Raw genomic sequence first — 20,748 nt, 5'->3', positions numbered from 1 at the left:
CACTTTGGGAGGCAGAGGCGGGTGGATCACCTGAGGTCAGGAGTTCAAGACCAGCCTGGCCAACATGGTGAAACACTGTCTCTATTAAAAATACAAAAATTAGCCAGGTGTGGTGGGGTGCGTCTGTAATCCCAGCTACTCAGGAGGCTGAGACAGGAGAATTACTTGAATCCAGGAGGCGGAGGTTGCAGTGAGCGGAGATGGCGCCACTGCACTCCAGCCTGGGCGACAGAGCAAGACTGTCTCGAAAACAAAACAAAACAAACGAACAAAAAAAATTGGAAGCATTCCTAAAAATAAATCTCAGAAAACATTCCGGACAAAGAACCCTATGCCCATCACGCAGGAGATGTGTCTGTGGCTGTGCCTGCTGCAGTCAGCGTCAGTGGAGAAGCATGCCCAGGGTAAGTCTGAGGTAGGCAAATGCATCTCAGGTATTTAAAAAATACCTTAACAACTAAAATAATCTAAATGCTCCCATGACACCAGTCCTGCAGAGCTGGCCCCACACAGGACTGTGAGGCCATGCGCTGTCAGACGGTGAGCACACAATGGCAGCTGCCAGTGACACTGGGCAGGCCACAATCCCCCCAGGAACACCAGACCTGGGCGCAGGGCAAGCACCTACCACAGCCATCCTCTCCACGTGGAGGTCAGCTGGCGGAGACCCAGGCCACTTCGGGGCCAGCGCTGCTACAGACACGCTTGGGTAACAAAGCAGCCCCAGCCCCTGGGCCTGCAGCAGCGAGGCATCTGCCCTGTCCCGCGGGGAGGTGTCAGCACTACACAGGCTTAGGGCGCCTGAGTGGGGCGTCAGGAGGAGGCTGGGCTGGGGCTCCAAGGTCCAGTCCTTCCTGAGAACCTCAGGGGAGCTCCAGGAAGACAGGTCCAACATCCTGACTGAGCCCTTCCGGGGCCTGGCCTCCATGGCATGGCTCCGGTGGTGGGGGACACCAAGCAGGCTGGTGGGTGAAGAATGGGGCCCATCCTGACATTCTGATTTTTCTTGATTGGGAGAATCTGGCACTTCATCTGGTATCAAGGAATCCTGATCTTTTATGACATCAGTTAGCTCCTCTCTGGCTCTATTGGCATCACACACATCGACGGGGGCTGATCTGTCTGGCTCTTCGCCATCACGAGAACCATCACTCCAGCGGCTCTCCAGCAGGTGTGCCAAGGCCACAGGCCGTGGAGATTTCTTGTCAGCAGCGTCCACGTCCTGGAAAGTCATGGAATCCAGCAAACAGCTCAGTTTTTCCTGGAGTTGTTTCACCTGAGCTATGAGGTCAACCTTCGGCAGCTGACAATCTTCCGGCGCCTTTTCCCGACTCTGCAGGTAAAACAGAATAGGCATGGGTGGAATACCTGGCTCACTGGAAGTGGCACTCGGCTGTCTGGTGTTGATGAGTGGATTGAGGGAACTTCTGAGCACTCAGGGGTGAGGCTCCACAGTGAGCCCAGCACACTTCAAGTTTATTTAATTCTATGAGAAACAGAACCACGGTTTACATCTCTTTGTTTTATTAAAAGGCAACTATCATAACCCATTTCTGCAATGATTAAGGACACAACCTTCATATAATGGAAGAAGGATGGTAACGTTCTATATTTGGACACTGAAAACACAAAATTGTGGTTTATGTGATGAATCTGGAGTTTCTTTGTGTGTAACTTCTAATACTTTGGCAATCAGCTCAGGCAGGACTGAGCTTAAGAATTCGAAGATATGTTCCTATCATGAGGGCCCCAAGGCTGTTTGCCACAGGAGACATGAAGGGCTCTCTCTACACAGGACATATTTCCTGAGAGCACGTGATGAGCACGCGAACCAGGTACACGGCTCTCCTCAGAACTGCAAGCCTAGGTCCATCCTTCCCTGACTTCTGTGGCATTCAGACCCTTTCAGGCTCTAAATGCCAATGAAGTGCATGCAGTGTGGGCCAAGGAAAAGGCAGCACCTGGACTGATGCAAGAAATGTCCCAGCACCGTGCGGGACACTCACCAGGGCTGCGAAGGGCTCGCAGAGCCCAGGCTTCAGCAGCCATTAGATCCACGCATACTCCCATACCACACTTGAGACCCCAAAACATCCGCCCAGCAATTCTGGTGTTAGAGCCTCTGGGGTTCAGAGCCTGCAGTCGCTGGGGCATGTTTAGCAATAGCAGCAGCGGGAGGAAGAACAGCAGGGTGGGCAGCTGTGTGTCCAGGATGGTTATGCTGGGCCTTGGACTGGAGGAGGAGCCATTGGCCGGGCGTGGTGGCTCACACCTGTAATCCCAGCAGTTTGGGAGGCCCAGGTGGGCAGATCATCTGAGGTCAGGAGTTTGAGACCAGTCTGGCTAACATGGTAAAACCCCATTTTTACTAAAACTACAAAAAAATTAGCCGGCATGGTAGCATTTGTCTGTAACCCCAGCTACTTGGGAGGCTGAGGCTGGAGAATCACTTGAACCCAGGAGGCAGAGACTGTAGTGAGCTGAGATCGCACCACTGCACTCCAGCCTGGACAACAGAGCGAGACCCTGTCTCAAAAAAAAAAGAGAAAAAAAGGCGCCATCCGGACCTGATGCACCCTCAGGAGAGGGGAGCCCCTCGAAAGAGCTTCTGAGGGGGTGCTGGAAACCTGCCCCTGGAGCACTGGGTGGGAGAAGCACCAACACCAGCTCTTCTCGCTAAAGCTCAACCCTGCTACGATTTGAGGTTGTCAAGGTGCAACCTCCTTCCCTGGGGAAAAGCAGCTCAGCCTTTTTTCAAGTGACAATATGGAGTGAAATGAACAGATTAAAAAAATAAATCTGAAGCCTTTTAAAGTAAAACTGATACTGGCCATCAAAGTCCTGAGCTGAGGTGAGCCCCATGGGCAATGTGGTCCTCACATGAAACGAGAACCCCAGGACTAACCCTGGAACAAGTTAAATCCATTTCTATCAATTAAAAGAAAAAAACCCACTGTTTCTAGAAAGTGGCTTAAATGAAGCACGTGGGAAAGTTCACGACAGTTACGGACAGTTCATCAGAACGTGTCACTGCTGGCACAGACTGTGCTCCTCACCTCAGCAGAATGCCCGGCTCTGCCCAGGGCAGGACTCACATGTTCTGCACTCAGCCTCTTCCGGGTCGCCCGCACACCTCCCCTCCTCCCCACACCTGGACACCGCATGTCCAGCCTCTCCCAGGTAAGCCACACACCTCCCCTCCTCCCCACACCTGAACACCGCATGTCCAGCCTCTCCTGGGTGGCCCACACACCTCCCCTCCTCCCCACACCTGGACACCACATGTCCAGCCTCTCCCGGGTCACCCGCACACCTCCCCTCCTCCCCACACCCAGACACCGCATGTCCAGCCTCTCCCGGGTGGCCCGCACACCTTCCCTCCTCCCCACACCTGAACACTGCATGTCTAGCCTCTCCCCGGTCGCCCGCACACCTCCCCTCCTCCCCACACCTGGACACCGTGTGTCCAGCCTCTCCCAGGTCAGCCACACACCTCCCCTCCTCCCCACACCTAGACACCACATGTCCAGCCTCTCCCGGGTCACCCGCACACCTCCCCTCATCCCCACACCTGGACACCGCATGTCCAGCCTCTCCCAGGTGGCCCGCACACCTCCCCTCCTCCCCACACCTGGACACCGCATGTCCAGCCTCTCCCAGGTGGCCCGCACACCTCCCCTCCTCCCCACACCTGGACACCACATGTCCAGCCTCTCCCGGGTCACCCGCACACCTCCCCTCCTCCCCACACCTGGACACCGCATGTCCAGCCTCTCCCAGGTGGCCCGCACACCTCCCCTCCTCCCCACACCTGGACACCGCATGTCCAGCCTCTCCCAGGTGGCCCGCACACCTCCCCTCCTCCCCACACCTGGACACCGCATGTCCAGCCTCTCCCAGGTCAGCCACACACCTCCCCTTGTCCCCACACCTTGCCACCATCCTCCAGACTCAGGCGCATTTCATTTTTCACCAAGAGCAGCTCCGACTGCAGCTGCCTCTGGCAAATGCTGAGCACCGACATCACACCTTCTTGCTTGCAGAGAGGCGCGTCCTTCATCATCACCAGGACGGGCTGCAGATCACCCTTGACAGAGAAGACAGAGGAAAGCTGAGCGTGTAGGAGGCTATTGTGGGGGCTGTTCCTAGGTGGCCTGGAGCTGGGAGCGGGGAGCCAGTGCAGCAGCCAGCAGGAATGCCAGAGGGAGGTGGCAGCACTGTCGGCAGCAGAGCACCTTTATCCCAGCAAGCCACATGGACACAGGGCTGAGGACCCAGCAGAAGCTGCCCCAACCCAGGGCGGCCCCACAGAGCAAGGCTGACTGGGGCATCTGAGAGCTGGAGCCATTCTACAAAGACCCCAGCAGGTGTCGGGGTGGTAGGCAGCATGTCCCCAAGGCTCTGCTCAAAGGGCCTCCAGCTCCAATGATATCTCACACAAGCAGTGCTTATCGACCCGTAAACCATTTGATCAGAAACCAGACAGGGAACTCAAGCAGGACCGCCTCCCACAGTGAGCCCCTTTCACTAGACAGCCCCTACCACGTTGAAGAAAGAATTGTTTTTTCTTTTTTTTTTTGAGACGGAGTCTCACTCTGTTGCCCAGGCTGGAGTGCATTGGCATGATCTCGGCTCACTGCAACCTCTGCCATCCAGGTTCAATTAATTCTCCTGTCTCAGCCTCCCAAGCAGCTGCGATTACAGGTGCCTGCCATTGCGCCTAGCTAATTTTTGTATTCTTAGTAGAGATGGTGTTTCACCATGTTGGCCAGGCTGGTCTTAAACTCCTAACCTCGTGACCCACCTGCAGCCTCAGCCTCCCAAAGTGCTGAGGTTACAGGCATGAGCCACCACGCCCTGCAGAAAGAATTATTTTAAAAAACTTAAAACAATAAGCTTAAAATGGTACAAAACAGTGAAAGCCTCCACCCAGCTTCACTGCGTACTGACCCTGAATCGGCCCAGGCTGGCCTGAGCTTCAGGTTCCTTTCTCTGCTATGTCATGAAAGGACATAACCACCCAGTGCCAACCGCCCAGAGTCCAGCACAGAGAGAAGTCATTAAAATTAAAGCAGAAAAGGAGTAAGAGTTTAAAAAAAAAACCCTGCATGGCCCGCAGGGGGGCCTACCCAAGGGTTGGGGACAGCTGGCTCCAAAGCAGCATCATGGGCGGCCTCTTCGTCGCTGTCCGCGCAAGGCTGTGGGTGCACCCCAGGCACCCTGGTGTGAGCTGCAGCGCCGCAGGCCTGCCGCTTGTCCAGCTCCACCCGGCACCTCAGGAACCGCTGGTGCAGTACCTGCAGCTGGCGGCCGAGGCGGGCGCACTGTGCTCGGAGATGCTGCAGTTCAGGGGGCTCCGCCAGGGCTGTCAGGGGCTGCTGCTCCAGGGCGCGGCGGAGGCGGCCCAAGGCTGACAATACAGCCTCCAGCTCAGCAGAGTGGGCCGCCTTCCGCTGGTTCAGAGCGTGGATTTCTAAATCTCTCTCGGCAATCACCACTTCCTTCGCTCTCAGGGCTGCTTCAAACTCCTGGATCCTGGAGGCCATGCCTTGGACCTCAGCCTCCCTGAGGGCTGCACTGCGCTCCAGCTCAGCCAGCTGCCGCTCCGCAGCCTCCTCTGCATCCTGGAGGCGCTGCTGCAGGGCCTGCAGGGCCTGGCTGTGCCCATGCTCCTGCTCAGCCAGCAGCCGGCTCACAGTCTCCTTGGCTTCGAGCGCGGCCTCAAGCTTGCCCTGCAGCGCCTGCCCACTAGGGCCCCCAGCCTGGGAGCAGAGCAGCTCGCTCTGCAGACTGCCAGCCTGACTGTGGCTGACTTCGTGCAGCACGGGCCCCATGAGGGACAGCTCCTGCTGCAGCTTCTCAATGACTTCATGGAGCTGTTCAATTTCTTCTGCTTTCTCCTTCTGTAATCGTTTTTGGTTCTCGTGCAGATTTTCAATCGTGGCTTTCAGCTCCTCAATGTCAGAGCTTCTGGTATATGTGACCTGAAGAGAGAGCACAATTCAGAGGTAAATTAACTGTAACCACTTCAGAATATCCCTCGTTCAGGACACTTTACATTCCTGGAGTGGAGACGCCACAGCTTGAGAAACAAAGCAGTCACGGACGCAAACTGTTAGCATCTGAACTCACCACCTCCGCCTCGCTGCTACGGGGCCCTGGTGCCCACCTCATGCTCCAGACTGATTGTGGGATGAAACTCTAATGCGGCCACTTTCCCTACAAGGACGTCTACAGAATGAGGCTTTCACCATCCTTTAAATGTGATTTTGTTAATATTTAAACAACATTTTGTTTAACTTTCCCGAAGGAACCTTAGATTTTAGGTGTCATTCTAACATCAAAGTTCGTTTACTTGTGATGCAAACATAATCCTCAGCCACTGTAAGGAAATATGATTGTTTCCACTTTAAAGGGATGAAAATTGAAACTAAGATATTAAACATCTTTCTAAACCCACAAAAATAGTAAGTGCAAAATCAGGATTGAGATCTATGTCAATACAGCTCGGAACTCTATTTTCTTGAGATAACATTACTGGCAACGACAAAAAAATAGAAAAATTCTAACCCATTTGTGTTCTAACAACTTTAAAACAATCTGTTAGAGCCTGCAGGAGGTTCCTGACGCCCTCTCTGCAGAGGATACTACGAAGCCAGAGGCAGCCATCTCTGAAACGGGAGGTTGGTACAGACTTTACATTGGTTCCTCCACCTACTCCTGAGCCTTCCACTCCGTCTGTGACTGCTTGTGATGATTTAATGCGTGAATTACAAACTATTCGCTGGCAAAGCTCAGCTATATCCTCAATGCAACCACCGTCGTGGCCTGAACCTTCTTCTCTCTCAGCCTTGCTGTAGGGCTCCCAATCATCCACCTAATCAGCCCAGTAATGAGGCTCTCAACCCTATCCCTGTTCAGCCAGGCTGTCAGGCTCTCAAGTCTGTCCTGCCTCTTCTTTCCATGCATCAGGCTCCTCGGAAGCCTGCTCTGCAGTCCATCGGTCAGCCAGTGTTCAGGCCCTGGAAAGACCTGCACTGCAGGTAGCTGGTTCACAGCCTGGTCCACGGGCCCTGGAAGGACCTGCACCGCGGGTAGCCACATGGCATCCTACTCCACGGGCCCTGGAAGGACCTGCACCGCGGGCAGCCGCATGGCAGCCTACTCCACGGGCCCTGGAAGGACCTGCACCGCGGGCAGCCACATGGCAGCCTACTCCACGGGCCCTGGAAGGACCTGCACCGGGTAGCCACATGGCAGCCTACTCCACGGGCCCTGGAAGGACCTGCACCGGGTAGCCACATGGCAGCCTACTCCACGGGCCCTGGAAGGACCTGCACCGCGGGCAGCCGTGTGGCAGCCTACTCCACGGGCCCTGGAAGGACCTGCACCGCGGGCAGCCGTGTGGCAGCCTACTCCACGGGCCCTGGAAGGACCTGCACCGCGGGCAGCCACGGCTTGCAGGCTCTCAACCTTTCCTCTCATCGTCCCAATTTCCCTTCTGTTTCTGGTCTGGCCACAACTGCGGTTCACTCCCAAAAACAACATGTCACATACATTGGCGAGGATGATAGGCCACTTACGAGAGTGATTCCTCAAGCCCGTGAACATGGTGATTCTGAGGCACGGCACCTTCCAGTAGTTTTACAGCCCCCTATGCCTGCCACTCCAGTCCCTGCACCCCCTGGCATTAATCCAGCTGCCGCTCTTGCTCAACAAGCCAATAGTATTGCCACGCCTCAGGACACACAACCTAAAGCTGGGGCGCTGATGCCTGCGCCTCGGCAGCCTGCTGCCGCTGTACTGCTGCTCCTGGTATTCCTGCCCTACAGACTACTGTCCAGCCAGATCCTCTCAATCCAGGCCAGCTTCAGTTGTGTGTGGCAAATTTGAAAAGCTTTTCTTTCAAATTTCTTAAAGATCTTAAAGAAGCAGTCAAACAATGTGGCACTAATTCTTTTTGTCCACTCCACTCTAAAAGCTTTGGCAGAGGATAAACGTCTGGTACCATGTGATTGGGACTGTCTCGGCAAAGCGGTCTGAACACAATCTCAGTATCTGCAGTTTAGAGACTGGTGGGTCGATGCTGTTCAGGAGCATGTCCGTAGAAACCAGGGAGTTAATCCTCCTATCAACATCTCAGAGAATCAGGGTCCTGTCTGGGTGCCTTAACTGTGTCCTGGCCCCAAGCCCAAAGACTCTCCGGAAGCAAGTCGCCCCTCCAACACGCAGACTTCAGAATCTGACCATCTCATCACCGCCTCACCCTCTGATTCCTAATACTACAAATTCCAGACTACCCTCGTGGGGTCAAATTAAGACCATGTCTGACTAGGTAGAAAAATTTTTGCAGGAGAAAGGAATTCCAAGAACTACTCATAATCTTATCTTAGCCGCTTTTATGGGTGGTCACGGGCGTTAAGTATACTCGGCTCGTGGTCCTTTTCCCCAGCTAATTCGACCTATTTCGTGGCTGGACTCCTCGGTGGAGGTCTATTCTAATAACAGTGCCTTCATGCCAGCCCCTAATAACAGATTCCCTGCTTAACCAGAAGAAGAAGGAATGATCTTTCATTTGTCTATTGGGTATAAATTTCAACCACTGTGTACAGGAAATGCTCCTGGGTGCTTAAAGTTTGCTAACCAAAATTGGATGTGGACGGTGCCATCTGCAAGTAACACCTCCTGTCAAGTACACGATGTGTTTAGCAGCAATTCCTTTCAGGCCATGATCTCCAGACTTAACTCCCAGCAGGCTTACACAGTTCCCATCACTACTGAAAATAATAAAACCAAAGGCCTGTTACACTGCCCGAAAAGGGATACTGAAGGGCCTTTTAAATTTAATGGCATTCAATGGAAAAACTGCAATGCCCCCAAAGCAGTGCTTTTATAAAAAGCTAAAACCAGAGTTATTATTGATTGGGCCCCAAAAAGATATTACTGGCCCAACTGTACTGGCCAAAATGCCCAGTGTTCTAAATATAATTATTTGCTGGATTATGCTGAGGGGGATGGCAGTCATTCAGAAGGAGGGAGTGGCTGTCTCCTTATCCATTCAAGTGGGTAAAGGCAGTGTTTCTCCCGACCAAAGATGAGCTACCCTTCTGTTATCCCAGAGCATCTGGAATTATGGAAATGGCTGCTGCTATTACTGAAATCAGATTCTGGAATACTCCTTATCAAAAAGCCCTTAATGCTAGGGCTGGAATTACAACCCACAAAATTAACTTGCTATCTGAAAAGGTAGTTCCTGTAAGAAGCTGTGTTAAACCACCTTATATGCTATTGGTTGGACAAATAATTATCACCCCAACAGTCCAACCATTGAACGTGATCAATATAAACTGTTGACTTGTATTGACAGTACCTCTGATTCCCAAAACACGTTCTCCTTGGGTATATGGATCCCAGTTTCATTACAACATCCATGGGAAGGCTCCCCTCTCATCCATGTTCTGGATGAAGTTTTACAGGGGATACTTAGGAGAACTATAAGATTTATATTCACCTTAATAGCTGTAATTTTGGGACCAACTGCTGTCACTGCCTCAGCAGCTACTGCAGGTATTACAATTCACAATTCTGTCCAGACTGCTCATTATGTTGAAACCGGCAAAAGAATTCCACTAGACTGTGGAACTCTCAGGCCCAAATTGATCAAAAGTTGGCAAATCAAATTAATGATCTCCGCCAGAGCGTGATTTGGTTGGGAGACACAGTGATGAATCCTGAGCATCGTATGCAGCTACAAGGTGACTGGAGTACTTTCCTCTACTACCTAACGCCTTATGCTTATAATGAAACTCAGCATAACTAGGAATGGGTCAAAAGGCATTTAAAAGCCTGGCATGATAATCTAACCTCGGACATTTCCAAACTAAAAAAACAAATTTTTGAAGCCTCTCTCTCATGCACATCACATCTAATGTGGTTCCTGGTTCTGGGATTTTTACAGAAACAGTAAAGGGTTTGTCTGGTCTTAACTCTATTAAGTGGGTTAAGTCTTCTGGAGGTTCCATTTTCTCTCTGGCTGTGCTAATGCTTGTCTGTCTGTGCTGTTCACTCCTAGTCTGCAGATGTGTTTGAGAAACCCAGCGAGACACTGAAGCCAACAACAAGCAATGATGGCCATGGCAATCCTCCTTAAGAGGGGAGATGTGGGTGGGAGCCTGCGCAAGTGCTGAAGCAAGGGTCAGAGGCCTCAGCCAGCCCCAGTTTAAAACACGGCACAGAAGAGATTTACAACAGAAATAAGCATTATAATCAAATATTTAGCCTAGGGAAAGCATTCATGTTTCATATATTCTTTTTTATAACTAAGGAACTTCAGGGAAAGCAGCTTGGAACTGAAGAAACATGTGAAAAGCGACTCTTAAGGCAAGAGCATTAGCCCTCTGCCACGCTCGTGTAAGGGCTGCGAGAAGGCGCCTTGGGCTCTGCGGCAGCAGTAGTGCTGGGAAAGCACCTGCTGCTTAGCAAACCATGGAAGGAGACATCTTCTTTCTCAGAGGAGTCAGGGAACACTCCACTCCCCCCACACTCTTGTGGAAAGACTGATATCAAGTCAGCCCAACCTGCAGTTACCCGGGGGCTTAACTGTCTCTACCTGGTGCTATGCTATAGTGGTCACAATCTGTGTCTCCTTTCACTCCCTACTTCTGCACCTGGTTCCTCTTTTATCAGCAAGCAGTAGCATCATTCTGGAAGCCTCTGACAAGCAGAATGTAAAGTGCTAATGCATTTCTTTCCCCCGCTTCAGCTACTTGCAAGCTCTGGGCCCCTTGTTCCTTAGCGGCTACTTGAAAGCCCTAGCCCCCACCCACTGCCTCCTTAGACATGTGACTGGGGAAGACTCACCCTGCCCCGTCTTCTACTCAGTAAGAGGCAGCGTGTCCAGGCCCTCGGGGCCACTGCTGGACTCCATGCTTTGGTTGGCAGTGGACCCCTGAGCCCAAACTCTCTTTCTCTTGATCTTGGTATCTTGTGTCTTTATTTCCACAGTTTCTTATCTCTACACCGGTAAAGAGGGGCTCACAGGACCCTGTAGGGCTGGACCCTAGAGCAGACTAATATGTTCTTCAAAAAGACTGAGGGTTTCATAAAACTCTGGGTTTCTCTGGAACTACCTCACAATTACTCTGGGCTCAAATGCAAATCTGGCCTACAGAAAAAAACAAAGGAACCTGATGGACCTGTGGCTTTGGCTCTGATGTTGCCAGCTATGCATTCCTATGCATCTGCCACAGATGCACGACATCATGAGTTTAGCAGAAGCAGCCTTCCAGCTGCAGGGCCAGGAGTACCCGCTGCACGCTCCGCTCCATCTTGCATACCTCCCTGTGTGCACTGACCTGTGTCTCTGCACTCTACAGGCAAGCAAAGGAATTTTAAGGACAATTCAGACTGTAGGCAGCTTTTTCTCATTCACTAAATGCACTAAATACACTGGAATCAAGGGGTGTGCGCTAAAAACAGTCATAATCACAATGCAAATATTACGTTAAAATACTGGAGCCAGCACACGGAGGTAGCTCTAAATTAAAACACTAAAACCTAAAATCAGTGAACTGAGGCCGGATGTGGTGGCTTATGCCTACAATCCCAGCACTTTGGAAGGCTGAGGCAGGTAGAACACTTGAGCTCAGGAGTTCAAGACCAGCCTGGTCAACATGGTGAAACCTGGTCTTTAGTAAAAACACAAAAATTAGCTGGGCGTGGTGGCAGGAATCTGTGGTCCCAGCTTCAGGAGGCTGAGGCAGGAGAATCGCTTAAACCCCTGAGGTGGACATTGCAGTGAGCCAAGATCACACCACTGCACTCCAGCCTAGACGACAGAACACGATCCTGTCTCAAAAAAAAAAAAGGCTGAGGCAGGAGAATTGCCTGAACCTAGGAGGCGGAGGTTGCGGTGAGCCGAGATTGCGCCACTGTACTCCAGCCAGGGTAACAACAGGGAAATTCCGTCTCAAAAAAAAAAAAAGCAAAAAGCATTATCAGAGACTTGAATGCAAAGTAAAACCATGAAATTTCTAAGAGAAAAATTGGGCTAGGAAAAGAGCTCTCAGATAGAACTTTGAAAGTATAATCTGGCCAGGTGCAGTGGCTCACACCCGTAATCCCAGCACTTTGGAAGACCAAGGCAGGCTGATCACCTGACAGTCAGGAGTTGGAGACCAGACTGACAAACATCTCTACTAAAAATAAAATATTAGCTAGGTGTTGTGGCAGGCGCCTGTAATCTCAGCTACTCTGGAGGTTGAGGCAGGAGAATCACTTGAACCTGGGAGGCAGAAGTTGCAGTGACCCAAGATCACACCACTGAACTCCAGAACTCCAGCCTAGGCAACAGAGAGAGACGAAAGAAAGAAAATAAAGGAAAGAAAGGAAAGGAAGAAGAAAAGAAAGTAATCCATTAAAAAGAAATTATTTTATAAAGCAGACCTCACCAAAACCAAAAAGTTTTGCTCTGCAAAACATACTGTTAAGGGAATGAAAAGACCAGCCATGCATTGGGAGAAAATATTTGCAAATCATGTATCCAAAAAACAGTGTTCAAAAGATACAAATAATTCCCAAAACTCAACAATAAGAAACCAAAAAATTCAACTTTTTAAAACTCTGCAAAAGACTTGAGCAAATATTTCCCTACAATACGGATGGCAAATAAGCATAGCAAAAGATATGCAAGATCATCAGTCGTTCAAGACACCCGGAACGCTAGGACATAGCCAGGACAGACCACTACACATCTACCGGAACGCTAGGACATAGCCAGGACAGACCACTACACATCTACCGGAACGCTAGGACATAGCCAGGACAGACCACTACACATCTACCGGAATGCTAGGACATACCCAGGACAGACCACTACACATCTACCGGAACGCTAGGACATAGCCAGGACAGACCACTACACATCTACCGGAACGCTAGGACATACCCAGGACAGACCACTACACATCTACGGGAACGCTAGGACATAGCCAGGACAGACCACTACACATCTACCGGAATGCTAGGACATAGCCAGGACAGACCACTACACATCTACCGGAACGCTAGGACATACCCAGGACAGACCACTACACATCTACGGGAACGCTAGGACATAGCCAGGACAGACCACTACACATCTACCGGAACGCTAGGACATAGCCAGGACAGACCACTACACATCTACCGGAACGCTAGGACATACCCAGGACAGACCACTACACATGTACCGGAACGCTAGGACATAGCCAGGACAGACCACTACACATCTACGGGAACGCTAGGACATAGCCAGGACAGACCACTACACATCTACCGGAACGCTAGGACATACCCAGGACAGACCACTACACATGTACCGGAACGCTAGGACATAGCCAGGACAGACCACTACACATCTACGGGAACGCTAGGACATAGCCAGGACAGACCACTACACATCTACCAGAACGCTAGGACATAGCCAGGACAGACCACTACACATCTACCGGAATGCTAGGACATAGCCAGGACAGACCACTACACATCTACGGGAACGCTAGGACATAGCCAGGACAGACCACTACACATCTACCGGAACGCTAGGACATAGCCAGGACAGACCACTACCCATCTACCGGAACGCTAGGACATAGCCAGGACAGACCACTACACATCTACCGGAACGCTAGGACATAGCCAGGACAGACCACTACACATCTACGGGAACGCTAGGACATAGCCAGGACAGACCACTACACATCTACCGGAACGCTAGGACATAGCCAAGACAGACCACTACACATCTACCGGAACGCTAGGACATAGCCAGGACAGACCACTACACATGTACCGGAACGCTAGGACATAGCCAGGACAGACCACTACACGTCTACCGGAACGCTAGGACATACCCAGGACAGACCACTACACATCTACGGGAACGCTAGGACATAGCCAGGACAGACCACTACACATCTACCGGAACGCTAGGACATAGCCAGGACAGAGCACTACACATCTACCGGAACGCTAGGACATAGCCAGGACAGACCACTACACATGTACCGGAACGCTAGGACATACCCAGGACAGACCACTACACATCTACCGGAACGCTAGGACATAGCCAGGACAGAGCACTACACATCTACCGGAACGCTAGGACATAGCCAGGACAGACCACTACACATCTACCGGAACGCTAGGACATAGCCAGGACAGACCACTACACATCTACGGGAACGCTAGGACATACCCAGGACAGACCACTACACATCTATCGAAACGCTAGGACATAGCCAGGACAGACCACTACACATGTACCGGAACGCTAGGACATACCCAGGACAGACCACTACACATCTACGGGAACGCTAGGACATACCCAGGACAGACCACTACACATCTACGGGAACGCTAGGACATAGCCAGGACAGACCACTACACATCTATGGGAACGCTAGGACATAGCCAGGACAGACCACTACACATCTACCGGAACGCTAGGACATACCCAGGACAGACCACTACACATCTACCGGAACGCTAGGACATAGCCAGGACAGACCACTACACATCTATGGGAACGCTAGGACATAGCCAGGATAGACCACTACACATCTACCGGAACGCTAGGACATAGCCAGGACAGACCACTACACATCTACCGGAACGCTAGGACATACCCAGGACAGACCACTACACATGTACCGGAACGCTAGGACATAGCCAGGACAGACCACTACACATCTACGGGAACGCTAGGACATAGCCAGGACAGACCACTACACATGTACCGGAACGCTAGGACATAGCCAGGACAGACCACTACACATCTACGGGAACGCTAGGACATACCCAGGACAGACCACTACACATCTACCGGAACGCTAGGACATAGCCAGGACAGACCACTACACATCTACCGGAACGCTAGGACATAGCCAGGACAGACCACTACACATCTACCGGAACGCTAGGACATAGCCAGGACAGACCACTACACATCTACCGGAACGCTAGGACATAGCCAGGACAGACCACTACACATGTACCGGAACGCTAGGACATAGCCAGGACAGACCACTACACATCTACCGGAACGCTAGGACATAGCCAGGACAGACCACTACACATCTACGGGAACGCTAGGACATACCCAGGACAGACCACTACACATCTACGGGAACGCTAGGACATACCCAGGACAGACCACTACACATCTACGGGAACGCTAGGAAATACCCAGGACAGACCACTACACATCTACGGGAACGCTAGGACATAGCCAGGACAGACCACTACACATGTACCGGAACGCTAGGACATACCCAGGACAGACCACTACACATCTACAGGAACGCTAGGACATAGCCAGGACAGACCACTACACATCTACGGGAACGCTAGGACATAGCCAGGACAGACCACTACACATCTACCGGAACGCTAGGACATACCCAGGACAGACCACTACACATGTACCGGAACGCTAGGACATACCCAGGACAGACCACTACACATGTACCGGAACGCTAGGACATAGCCAGGACAGACCACTACACATCTACCGGAACGCTAGGACATACCCAGGACAGACCACTACACATCTACCGGAACGCTAGGACATAGCCAGGACAGACCACTACACATGTACCGGAACGCTAGGACATAGCCAGGACAGACCACTACACATGTACCGGAACGCTAGGACATACCCAGGACAGACCACTACACATGTACCGGAACGCTAGGACATACCCAGGACAGACCACTACACATCTACCGGAACGCTAGGACATACCCAGGACAGACCACTACACATCTACCGGAACGCTAGGACATAGCCAGGACAGACCACTACACATCTACCGGAACGCTAGGACATAGCCAGGACAGACCACTACACATCTACCGGAACGCTAGGACATACCCAGGACAGACCACTACACATCTACCGGAACGCTAGGACATAGCCAGGACAGACCACTACACATCTACGGGAATGCTAGGACATAGCCAGGACAGACCACTACACATGTACCGGAACGCTAGGACATAGCCAGGACAGACCACTACACATCTACGGGAACGCTAGGACATACCCAGGACAGACCACTACACATCTACCGGAACGCTAGGACATAGCCAGGACAGACCACTACACATCTACCGGAACGCTAGGACATACCCAGGACAGACCACTACACATGTACCGGAACGCTAGGACATAGCCAGGACAGACCACTACACATCTACGGGAACGCTAGGACATAGCCAGGACAGACCACTACACATGTACCGGAACGCTAGGACATAGCCAGGACAGACCACTACACATTTACGGGAACGCTAGGACATACCCAGGACAGACCACTACACATCTACGGGAACGCTAGGACATAGCCAGGACAGACCACTACACATGTACCGGAACGCTAGGACATAGCCAGGACAGACCACTACACATCTACGGGAATGCTAGGACATAGCCAGGACAGACCACTACACATGTACCGGAACGCTAGGACATAGCCAGGACAGACCACTACACATGTACCGGAACGCTAGGACATAGCCAGGACAGACCACTACACATTTACGGGAACGCTAGGACATACCCAGGACAGACCACTACACATGTACCGGAACGCTAGGACATAGCCAGGACAGACCACTACACATGTACCGGAACGCTAGGACATAGCCAGGACAGACCACTACACATCTACGGGAATGCTAGGACATAGCCAGGACAGACCACTACACATGTACCGGAACGCTAGGACATAGCCAGGACAGACCACTACACATGTACCGGAACGCTAGGACATAGCCAGGACAGACCACTACACATTTACGGGAACGCTAGGACATACCCAGGACAGACCACTACACATCTACCGGAACGCTAGGACATAGCCAGGACAGACCACTACACATCTACCGGAACGCTAGGACATACCCAGGACAGACCACTACACGAAAGTTTACGGCAACTGGATTCATCACTGCCAGAACCTAGAAAAAATCCAAACACCCCTCAGCGGGTATATGGATCAGCAAACTGTGGTCCATCCAAACAGCACTACTCAGCAACTAAAGGACAAACGCGGCAACAGCAGGCGTCAGTCTCAAGTGTGTTTCCATCCCCCAACTGGAGTCAGAACTCCGAGAAAGGAAAACAGGCCTGAGGAGAGGGCCATGGGGTGCCAGAGGCTGGAAGTTGTAGATGGGTGGCCAAAAGAAACAGCACAAGGGCCATCAAAAACGATGAGTTAGTGTCCTTCGTAGGGACATGGATGAACCTGGAAACCATCATTCTCAGCAAACTGACACAAGAACAGAAAATCAAACACCGCATGTTCTCACTCATAGGCGGGTGCTGAACAATGAGAACACATGGACACAGGGAGGGGAGCACCACACACTGGGGTCTGTTGGGGGGAAACGGGGGAGGGACAGCGGGGGGGGCAGGGATTTGGGGAGAGAACCTTCTTAGGTTCACCTATATCTGGCATGGGGAGCAATGCCAGATATAGGTGAAGGGGAGGAAGGAGCAAATCACACTGCCATGTGTGTACCTATGTAACAATCTTGCATGTTCTTCACATGTACCCCAAAACCTAACATGCAATTAAAAAAATAAATGAAACAGCACAACGAAAACTTTCTGAGTGATGGGATCGCGGTGATTATTACAGGACTAAATCCTTTTTTCAAAATGTATAAAACTGTACACCAAAAAATTAATTTTACCATGTATAAAGTTAAATAACAAAAAACTTAAATTGTTATACTAAAAAATAAGTATCTATAATCAATGACCTAAGATTTTACCTAAAAAAAAAAAACCTAGAAAAAGAAGAGAAAATGAACCCAAGGTAAACAGGAGAAAGTCAATTATGAAAATAAGAGGAGAAATCCAAGAAATAAAGAGAGAAAACTAACAAAGCCAAAAGCTGACTATCTGCGAACGTCCACAATACTGATAAACTCCAGCTAGAGAGAGACTCAAGAAAAAAAGAGAAAACACAAATTCCCTAATATCAGGAACGAAAAAAGGGCCATCAATATAGAACTGGCAGATATTCAATGGCAAGTAAAGAAATGGTTAATAAGGTAAACAGTTAAAAATGAGAAATTATAAACTTTGTGCAATGAAATCTGACAATTTTGATGACATGCACAAATTGCTTGAAAGATACAACTTATCACAACACAAAATAGAATACAACATGAAACAGAAATCCTAACACCCCTGCCTGTTAAAGAAAATAAATTCACTGGCCAGGCACCGTGGCTCATACCTGTAATCCCAGCACTTTGGGAGACCGAGGCGGGTGGATCACAAGGTCAAGAGATTGAGACCATCCTGGCTAACATGCTAAAACCCTGATTCTACTAAAAAATTAGCTAGGCATGGTGGTGGGCACCTGTGGTCCCAGCTACTTGGGAGGTTGAGGCAAGAGAATCGCTTGAACCCGGGAGGTGGAGGTTGCAGTGGGCCGAGATTGCACCACTGCACTCCAGCCTGGCAACAGAGAGACACCGTCTCAAAATAAAAAAGAAAAGAAAATGGATTAACTATCGTAAATCTCTCTAGATATACAAACTCCAAATGGCTTCATTGTTGATGCTATGAAAACATACAAAGAAGAAATCACATCTATGTGAAATAACCTTTTTCAGAAAAGAGAGGAAGTGAAAAATTCCTAATCTATTTTATGAGACTAGCATAACCTTCATACCAAAGCCTTATGAAATATTGCCAAAAAAGAAAATTACAGACCAACATGCCCTCATGAACACAGAAACACCACTAACAAATTATTAGCAAATGAAATCCAATAATGTATGTGATATATTAAATAATATATGTGATACATTACTACCAGGTATGGTTTATCTTAGAATTGCAAGGTCAGTTTAATCTCAAAAAAAAAAAAAAAAATCACACAATAAAATTAACCATATTAGTAGAATAAAAGAGGACAACACTGGCCGGGTGTGGTGGCTCACGACTGTAATCCCAGCACTTGGGAGGCCAAGGTGGGTAGATCACCTAAGGTCAGCACTTTGAGACCAACCTGACCAACATGGAGAAACCCCATCTCTACTAAAATTACAAACTTAGCTGGGTGTCGTGGTGCATGCCTGTAATCCTACTCAGGAGGCTGAAGCAAGAGAATCGCTTCAACCTGGGAGATGAAGACTATGGTAAGCCAAGATCGTGCCATTGCACTCCAGCCAGGGCAACAAGAGCAAACTCCATCTCAAAAAAAAAAAAAAAGACGTGGGTGCAGTGGCTCACGCCTGTAATCCCAGTACTTTGGGAGGCTGAGGTGGGTGGATCATGAGGTCAAGAGATTGAGACCATCTTGGCCAATATGGTGAAACCCCATCTCTACTAAAAATATGAAAATTAGCTGGGGGTGGTGGCATGTGCCTATAGTGCCAGCTACTTGAGGGGCTGAGGCAGAAGAACTGCTTGAACCTGAGAGTTGGAGGCTGCAGTGAGCCGAGATCATCCCACCGCATTCCAGCCTGTCAACAGAGGGAGACTCCATCTTGGAAAAAAAAAAGAGAGAGAGAGAAAGCAAACTAGAAGTATAACGAAACTTCTTCCATCTGATAAAAAGGCACCTGTGAAAATCTAAAGCTAACATACTTAATGGCAAAACACTGACCACTTCCCTCTAAGACAAGGAGCAGGGCAAAGATGACTGCCCTAGCCAGTTTTCACTTTGTACTGGGAGTGCCATAACAAGGGAAGAAAATAACAACAATTAGAAAGAAAGGAAACTGCTTTACTTGAAGATGGTGTTATCTATACAGAACAAGCCCAAAGGGACCGGGTGTCGTGGCTCACGCCTGTAATCCCAGGACTTTGGGAGGCCGAGGTGGATAGATCATGAGGTCAGGAGAACCAGACTATCCTGGCTAACACAGTGACACCTCCCCCCATTAAAAATACTCAAAATTAGCCAGGCATGGTGGCATACATCTGTAATACCAGCTACTCGGGAGGCTGAGGCAGGAAAATCCCTTGAACCCAGGAGGTGGTGGTTGCAGTGAGACGAGATTGTGCCAGTGCACTCCAGCCTAGCGACAGAGGGAAACTCTGTCTCAAGAAAAACAAGAAAGCCCTAAGGAATCCACAAAACACTAATATACAAGGTAACACCAAGGCTAACATACAAAAGGTAAAAGGTGTATGTGTGTCAACGTGTGTGTGTATTCACAGTAAACGATTAGGTAATTATTTTAAATCTCATTTACAACAGTGCAAAAAACCTAAAATATTAAAGGATATATTAATAAATGATGTGTAAGACCTCTTTATTAAAACCTACAGAATAAGGGAGAAGTAAAGAAACATCACAGGAAGGGAGGCCCCCCGTTGAGGACGAGGAGTTAGGGTGGCGGAGGCCTCGTACGACAGAACAGAACAAGCAACCACAACCAGCGCCAGGCCAGGGAGATGGGAGCTCCATTTCCCGACACACCTGAGAGATGCTTCTAGAAGACGGACATCTTCACTGACATAAAATGAGGGTAGAAAACGGCAAACACGTTTTCCTTCAAAGAACTGGAAACCTAACAAGAGTCAAACCTTTAAACAGAATTTTACTTTTACTACATAAAGCAAAATAACATCTGCACCTTTACAAAAAATTAGGAGAATTTTTGGTAAAATAGAAAACAAAGGATGTACAAATTTGCACGTACCTGGAAGAAAAATCCCAGAAGAAAATGTTGGGGATT

At 50.0% G+C, this 20,748-nt stretch overlaps 1 protein-coding gene and 1 long non-coding RNA gene across 15 annotated transcripts in view; one reads left to right on the top strand and one right to left on the bottom strand.

Annotated features, from left to right (window-relative positions):
* The window catches only part of PCNT (pericentrin), a 120,864-nt gene that overhangs the window by 26,827 nt on the left and 73,289 nt on the right, over positions 1 to 20,748 (bottom strand). For 7 of the 14 annotated variants that reach the window (XM_078358656.1, XM_078358659.1, XM_035283166.3 and 4 more), the window contains 3 exons: positions 5,130 to 5,984; positions 3,914 to 4,087; positions 629 to 1,333 (listed from right to left, as the gene is read on the bottom strand). In XM_078358656.1, coding sequence (XP_078214782.1) covers positions 629 to 1,333; positions 3,914 to 4,087; positions 5,130 to 5,984 — 1,734 coding nt within the window. The remainder of the gene's footprint in view (positions 1 to 628; positions 1,334 to 3,913; positions 4,088 to 5,129; positions 5,985 to 20,748) is intronic. The other 7 variants (XM_078358658.1, XM_078358657.1, XM_078358661.1 and 4 more) reach the window with 1 other exon arrangement.
* Positions 593 to 6,062, top strand: LOC118149936 (uncharacterized). The gene is made up of 3 exons (XR_004737710.3): positions 593 to 709; positions 1,018 to 1,339; positions 5,931 to 6,062. It is a non-coding gene; the product is annotated as an uncharacterized LOC118149936 (long non-coding RNA).

This window comes from Callithrix jacchus, chromosome 21, assembly GCF_049354715.1.
Source record: "Callithrix jacchus isolate 240 chromosome 21, calJac240_pri, whole genome shotgun sequence".
Lineage (NCBI taxonomy): Eukaryota > Metazoa > Chordata > Mammalia > Primates > Cebidae > Callithrix > Callithrix jacchus.
The sequence above is the reverse complement of the archived record's forward strand: the minus strand, read 5'-3'. Positions and strand labels throughout refer to the sequence as shown.